At 44.0% G+C, this 7708-nt stretch overlaps 1 protein-coding gene across 6 annotated transcripts in view; it reads left to right on the top strand.

The window, feature by feature from the left end:
* Positions 1-2162: 2162 nt before the first annotated feature.
* Positions 2163-7708, top strand: part of Jph1 (junctophilin 1) — a 93716-nt gene continuing 88170 nt past the window's right edge. For all 6 annotated transcript variants that reach the window (XM_008848902.1, XM_008848904.1, XM_008848903.3 and 3 more), the window contains exon 1: positions 2163-2849. In XM_008848902.1, the coding sequence (XP_008847124.1) occupies positions 2471-2849 (379 nt within the window). In that variant the 5' untranslated portion in view covers positions 2163-2470. The remainder of the gene's footprint in view (positions 2850-7708) is intronic.

Here is a 7708-nt window from a genome sequence, read left to right as displayed (position 1 = left end):
GGAAGCCTCTCACTTTTACTTAGGGTTTTTTTTTCCAAGGAAGGGGGCTAGTCAGAAAAAAAAAGATTAAGAAGGAAATGACAATTGTCTGTCATCCCCAGCCAAACCTCCGTGCTCAGCCCAGATATGTATATAAGCCCCGTTCATCATAAATGACTCGGTAGCTACTACAGATGCCAGAAGCTTGCAATGTCCAGTACATTCCAGAAAACTCCTCATCTGTAAGGACCAATTAGGAAAAGTCATAAATAAAAAGCAAATGCTTCAAAAATATAACTCTTAAAGAGCATATGGATCTTAAATCATACAGGTGTGTCCAAAGTCAAAGGGACAAAATCTTCAGAAAAAAGAAAAGAAAAAAAAAGCCAGCTGAAAGGGAAAGAGAAAATACTTATTAGGTTGGGCAACCGCACTGTTTTTCCTATCAAACAGCGCTTCAGAATAGGAGGGACCGGGCCTGTCTATATGAACTCCCGATTATGGTGGTTCCAATAGCAGAGAAATGACATCGTGGCTCAGCTGCAAAGCCCTAGGCCCTTGTTTTCCCAGTGGCCTAAATCAATCCCCAGTCCAGGACAAGATGCAGAGCGAGATGCCTAATTATTTCAGGCCACTAGGGTAAGCACTATTCCTGGCAACTCTGCAGGCAGCACTATGGATGAGGGTTTCTAATTCTCTTTGGTGATTTGGCTCAGTGTAAACTGAGATTTTTCTTTTAGTCTTTCAGAGAGATAAGCAGGAAAGGCCAGCTCCAGTTCTGAGAGACAATCAAGGTCAATTTCAGTTCCTATTCTGTGCAGAAAAGACTACTTTTCCCTGGCTGTCTTCCTGACCTGTCCTTACATTTTATATGATTATCAACTACTTAGTTTGAGCCCTAGGTGTTCACCCAGTCCCACAGCAGCCTCTCAACCTAAGGAGTACCAGGAATGCCCCCTACAGGGTTGTTTCTTTGAAAGACCATCCAAGACCCCTGACTGTGAACTTGGGAGAAGATTCTCATCATGGGTACTGTAAAGATGAGGTTGGGACTAATGTCTCCTCTAACTGAAACTATCCTGTTACCAACTCTTGAATTCTTCACTGGCCTCTGCACTCAACAATCTCCCTAGTTATTACCTAAGGAAGGAAGGGAAAATCCTGTCATTTCCGTTTAGAAAATGGTGGGAAAGAGAATGAAAAGTTTAGGGGTGTCTAAAGTGAGTTCAGCAAGGTAGTGTTGTTGCTGGAAAGTGGATCAGCTGACATCTGTCCCTGGTTTAGTAGGTCACAGCTTCTAAGTTTAAAGCGCTTGACTTACCATAGTCCTCCTTGAAAACTTCTGTTTACTTTCTTAAACAGTGGGTACCAGTGGAGAGGTACCAGGTGTACATTCCAGGCACTCAAACAACATACACAGACTGAGCCTGTTGGGTACACAGCTCTAGGCTGAAGAATTTCTGAAGTTGTGAAGAACAGATGAGGCATTAGAGAGAGCAGGCTGGAATGTAAAAGCCCATGTCCTGCAAAGTCAGATACAAAACCTTATCTTCGTTATTACAAACCAAAAAATAAACCATATACTCCATGCTTTGTCAAATGGCATTGCTCTCCCCCAGGATCTTCATTAAAGAAATGCAAACACATGTGCTTTGAAATGGGTAGGTGTAAAAGAACATTCTGCACAATTATATCTAGGCTGCCGCAGATTTATCACATGCAGACATATATTTGGAGGATATTAATTCATGATGACAGCTGAGCATAGCAAGCAACAGCGCACACGTTGGAATGCTGGGGGGGGGGTGCAACTACAAACCCCATGCACACAAACACAACAGAGTTTTCTCTCATCACACACGTGGCCGCACTTACAGGAGCTTAAAATAATTGGGAAAAAATAAAAATGCAAAACACAGGAGGCTCCAGCGCCCGCAAGCTTGTCCCACACACAGGCAGCCGCGCCTTCATCCGCAGGCGTGACGATCGCGCGTCCCCGGGTACACTCGCACTCCCACCCGTATCCCGCTGCGCTCCACACGTGGGCCAGGCAGTCCACGCGCCCGCCCGCCGGTGGGGAAGCGGCGGCTCCGGGGCTGGGGGCAGGGCCCGGCGGGGCAGGGCCTCGGCGCCCGGGGAGGGGACGAGGGGCGGGCGCGGGGCGGTGCCCGGCTCACGTGGGCGGGCGGGAGCAGCTGAAGGTCCGCTTCGGAGCCCGTGCTGTCCTCTCGCGCGCGGCGCTGGCCCGGGCGGCGGCGGCGGAGGCGGACGAGGAGGAAGAGGAGGAGGAGGAGGAAGGCGGCGGTGGCGGCGGTGCAAGAGGAGGGGAGGACGGGGGCGGCGTCGGACTGGAGCCGAACGGCGGCGCGAGCTGCCCGGGGAGCAGTCGTGAGCTCGCCCTCCGGGCCCCCACCCCCGAGCTACACCCTGCAGTGCCCAGCTCTGCCCGCGTCCGTGCCCCTGCGGGGAGCGCGCCGGGGCTGCCCCCCGAATGACGGGCGGAAGGTTCGACTTCGACGATGGCGGCACCTACTGCGGCGGCTGGGAGGAGGGCAAGGCGCACGGGCATGGCATCTGCACGGGGCCCAAGGGCCAGGGCGAGTACTCGGGCTCCTGGTCGCACGGCTTCGAGGTGGTTGGAGGCTACACCTGGCCCAGCGGCAACACCTACCAGGGCTACTGGGCGCAGGGCAAGCGGCACGGGCTGGGGGTGGAGACGAAAGGCAAGTGGATGTACCGGGGGGAGTGGTCACATGGTTTCAAGGGGCGCTACGGGGTCCGGCAGAGCCTGTGCACCCCCGCCCGCTACGAGGGGACCTGGAGTAACGGGCTGCAGGACGGGTACGGCGTGGAGACCTACGGGGACGGAGGTGAGCTTCGTCGCGGGCGCCCCGGCGCGGTGGGCTCTGCCCGGGATGCGGGGACGTGGGGCGGACGCTAGGCGCACGTGTCCCGAAACCCGCCAAAACACCTGGGGAGCTCCCCCACCCCCCACCCTCACTGCGCCCGGGGGAGGTGCGTGGGGACGCGGTTGGGGAGCAGGGGTCTGTTCTGCCCCAGTTCCCGGAGCGGGCGCGGTGTCCACACCCGGGGGAGCGAGGCGTGCACACACCTGGCCGGCGCCAGCGCCGTGCTGCCACCGGAGGGCTGGGCTGCAGCGAGGGCGCTGTCACTTGAGCCCATCACATTACGTTCCTGATCCCTCCCTCTCCCGGCTGGGTTTGAAATCTCCACTCGGGTGAGGTTAGATGGACGCCCTGGGCTTGTGAGGCTGCCGGTCCGGGCGGACCGACAGCTCCGCGGTTTGGTTTCACGTGGAGTCTCGTATTTCGCTTCTGGTCCTCTAGTTGCCTAAAGATAGAAGCCAGAACCCCATAACTAGGATGTTGGGGCAACTGGACCTTAGTTAGGGTGCATTTTGATGCGTCCTAGTTATGGCAGTAAAGGGGGCCGCCTGAAGCAGGTGGAATTTCTAGTTTTATTCCTAATTTTCATTTGGCTCCTTAAAGTACTTCTTTGTAGTCTTTTCTGCCCTGGAAATCTTTGGGCAAGTTACTGGGATAACACTTTAGAAAAAAAACGATGGAGTTACTGCTAAAAAAAAAAAGTTAAAAAGCATGTTCCTATAACTCCTAGAATACTAGAGCCGAATCCCTAATATACATTAAATGGTGTGACTAAACCTGGATACAGTTTTTAAAAACCTCATCGTAACAATATTTGCCCAATTACTTGTGTTTATTATGGGACAAGATTTTTTTTTTCCCAGTACAAAAAAGATACGTTAGTGAAACAGGTGTCGAAACTTGATGAATTTGTTTGAAAGCAAAGCTGAGGAAGATGAATGGCTTGTGTTTTGGCAAAGAACTTTTTCTGATAATAAACATAATCATATTTAATTGAAAAGGGTCGTAGGAGGCGATGTCACCTTTTGGAGTTAAGCCGCTCAGAGTTGGAGGATATTAAAGGGATCCAATTAAAAGTTTCTCCAGCCCACTGAAACTCCAGTTATGCCATTGCTTATATAAAAGCTTATAGAATTTGTCCAGTTCACTTACTCGGAACACTTGGACCGTGTTGCAAATGCAAAACAGCAGAATGGGTAGGATTTGCTAAAAAGGGCATCTTTTCACCCTACAGTATAAATAAAGGCTATGGCTCTCATGGATTAAGAGAGGGGAGAGAAAAAAGTAGTAATACTTTCCTATGGGCCGAATCCTGAGTTCCACGGTAGTTAATAAGGGCCCTTAAATGTTGTGAATGGGCATAAAGTACCTTGGTTGACAGCCTTATGAATAAGTTAGTTTGTGGCTGGATTTTATTGGAGGTTCAACTGTTAAAATACTGGGTTCAAAAGTAGAATATTTGTTTTTGTTTTTTTTTTTTTAATGTGGTCATTTTATAGCCCTTTAAGTTGGCTGTGAATAGTATTCTCTATTCAAATTTGGATAATTAAAAATAGACTTCTTTTAAAACTTACTACTCATTAAACAAAATCTCTTGGTTTAGAGTAGTTAATATACCCAGTAAACAAAATATATATAGCACAGTAAAAGCCACTATGTGTCTGTTGTAGAAGCCCAGATACCTTTCCAGAATGACTTTATGAATAATCTGCCTTATGCTTTAAGCCTTCTTTCAAAAATTAAAAAGACAAAATCTGACATCATCATAGTAGTGTGGTTTTCTTTTTCTACTAAAAGACAAAACCCTAGTGTGCTATATTTAGGATATTTTTTTAAAACCCATAAATCACTTTTGAATGCCTTCTCTCTGCTAATCAATTTTCTGGTTTTTTTTTTTTTTTTTTCTCCATGTCACTACATTTCATTAGAAAGTCCATAATTTTAAAAATGGCCTAAGTGGGGGGTTTTAATTGAAATTATTGTTGCAATTTAATTCACATAAAAGTTTTTGTCCAAATAAGAATATCACCTTTCCTAGTTTTAAGAGTTAGCTTTTTTGCCTCTCTTCTCCACATCACGTCCTGTCCATTCCTGTACACCCTTTGTCCAATTTGAGACAGGATGTCATGTAGCCCAGGCTGGCCTCAAGCCAATGATGACCTTGAACTTCTAATCCTCCTGCCTCTACCTCTCCAGTGCCAAGATTCTATGTTGCTGGAACCCAGGGCTTCAGGTGTCCTAGGCAAGCACTTACTAGCTGAGGAATATCCTCAGCCTGACCTGTTGTTCTGTTAACTATGCACATAGCCATTACATAGCATCTACCTAAGTCTGACACAGAACACTCCAAATTTGACTAAAATTCATTCCGAACTGGATTACACAGTTAAAATGAATAGATCTTAACAAATCAGCTCCCAGATGAACACAACTAAAAACCTGTAAAAAATCACTTTTACATTTGTGAAATATGCATATTTTGGGACTCAAGAGTAGCAAATTACAACTTTTTTGAGCAAAAGAAGTCCGAGCCCACCTGCTTCATAAAATAGTGGGTCCTGTTTTGTAGGTTCATTGATTAAACTAAACCTGTTTGGAATTTCAGATCAACTACTTAGAGTTTGAGTAAATTTGTTTCTAGTGATGTGGTGGATGTCATGGCAGAATTCTTTCCCACACTGATTTAACAACACAGAAGGGGAATGTGGCTGATGCCAGTCTTCCCTGCCTCCTCCCAGTTTGATAGTTCTGAATATACTGAAACATTTTGATTATTGCTATTCTTTAAACAGCCTAAAATTTAAAGCAATACTTCTTGGAAATATTAAATACTGTTTTACTTTTGGAGATGTTATTTGGAGGAAACTAGCTATTTTTCATCAGTGTTAAACATTTACCAAGATGTTATAGTTGTAAAATACTTACTGATACCAAACAGCATCTATATAAAATAGTCTAGCAAAGTTGTTATATAGAAAAATTAGGATGATTATAGAATTTTAACAGAACAAAATAGTAAAAATAAAGTGATTTGTTTTAGTATGTATAAGGTTACATAATTTTTATCCTAAAAGTTAGATTTTTATCTAGGCAAAGGAAAAATCAAAGTTGAGATTTCCCAATTCATTTTCTGTTCCTATTAAGACAGCAGTGTTCGGAGATAGCTATTTTTCAGCAGGAAGCTCCTTATCCCTGAAAAAAAAAAAATACTTTTTTTTTTTTTTTCCTGAGACAGGGTCCAGCTATGTAGCCCAGACTGACCTAGAGCACATGATCCTCCTGCCTCAACTTTCCACGTGCTGGGATTGCAGGAGTGTACTACCACATCTAGCATCTGAAATGAAAGTTTGTTTGTTTGTTTGATATAGGGTCTTACTGTGTAACACTGGATGGCCTGGATTGCGTTATATAGATTTGGCCAACCTTGAACTTACAGAGATTGTCTGCCTCTACCTCCAGAGTGCTGGAATTAAAGGTGCACACAACCACTCCTGGCCTGAATTGTTTTTTTATATAGCTGTCTTACTTCAGAAGTTCATAGGTGTGAAGTCTTAACTCTACACACCTACTCAAAATATGGCATTCATAGTACCAGATCCATTTAGTATTTCACTGTTGCTCTCCTGTTGTTTATATGATGTAACTATGTCAGCATGAATAGAAAGAAAAAGAGGTCTTGAAATTGGTCCAAACTTTTAGGAATGATTACAGTTTAATTTTTTAATAATATAATCAGCTCCAGTTTACACAATAATATAAAACCACTAGCCTAGCCAGGCATAATGGTGTATGCTTGTAATCCCTGCAATTCAAGAGGCTAAGGTAGGAGGATTCAGAGTTCCAGGCCAGCCTGAGCTACATAGCAAGACACTAAGAAAATAACAACGAATACCCCAATAATATTATTGCCCAGTATGTTAAAAATAAATGTATCCCGATAATTGGAAATCTGTTCAAAGTAACATAAAATACAAAGTATAATCAGAAACAGAACAAGATCAAGACAGATGATAATCATGATTTATTTGCTGTGACATTGGGAATTGTTATGAATAACACAGAAGTAATTACATTTAAAATTTTCCAGATAGCTGCTTTGGGGGCATACAAGGATACAGAATTTGCCTTTAATTAAAGGAAATGGCCTTGACTTTGAAAATTCTAAGTTCCTTAATTTAGCCCTCATTTCCTCCAAAGAGTATTTAAAAACCTGTACCAGATTATTTTTCGAATTTATCTTTGCTTATTTAGTAGAAAAAGTTGCTGAAAAAAAATATTTTTAGGAATTATCCTGTTCCTAAAAGGCATAATATTCATTGAAAAACTGATCTGGCTCAACAAAATTTTAATGGATACTGTCAAGTACCCATTTATGGAATAAGAGAAAGTGTCCTCCATCTGATACCAGTTTTACAAGCTCTTTAAACATGGTCTTCAAACACCCAGAGACCATAGGACACATAAGCTATGAGTTGAGACATTCTGTGTTCCTTTGTGAATTAATTTCTGCCCTCAGGTACTTCCAGTGTGTGCTGAGATTATCAGTGCCATAGGAGAGGCTAGGGAAATGCATAAAGAGAATGGCCAGAAGAACAAGATTTAGCAAGTCATATGATACTATGTTCAAAAAAACCAATCCCAGGTACTCAGTAGCTTTCCCTTCCTAAGTGTATAGTGTTCTACCAACTAGAAAATCCAAGACAGTCTGTTTGACAATTCACATCCCAAGTATTCTGATCACTGTTACTAATTTTAAACCTTTGTATTTGTTAGAATGATATACTGGCATAGACCTAAAAATCATTTTTAGTTATTTTTCAGCT

The sequence above is a fragment of the Nannospalax galili genome, unplaced genomic scaffold (genome assembly GCF_000622305.1).
Source record: "Nannospalax galili isolate Female #2095 unplaced genomic scaffold, S.galili_v1.0 scaffold102, whole genome shotgun sequence".
NCBI classification, from domain to species: Eukaryota; Metazoa; Chordata; class Mammalia; order Rodentia; family Spalacidae; genus Nannospalax; species Nannospalax galili.
This window is presented reverse-complemented; position numbering and strand designations above follow the sequence as displayed.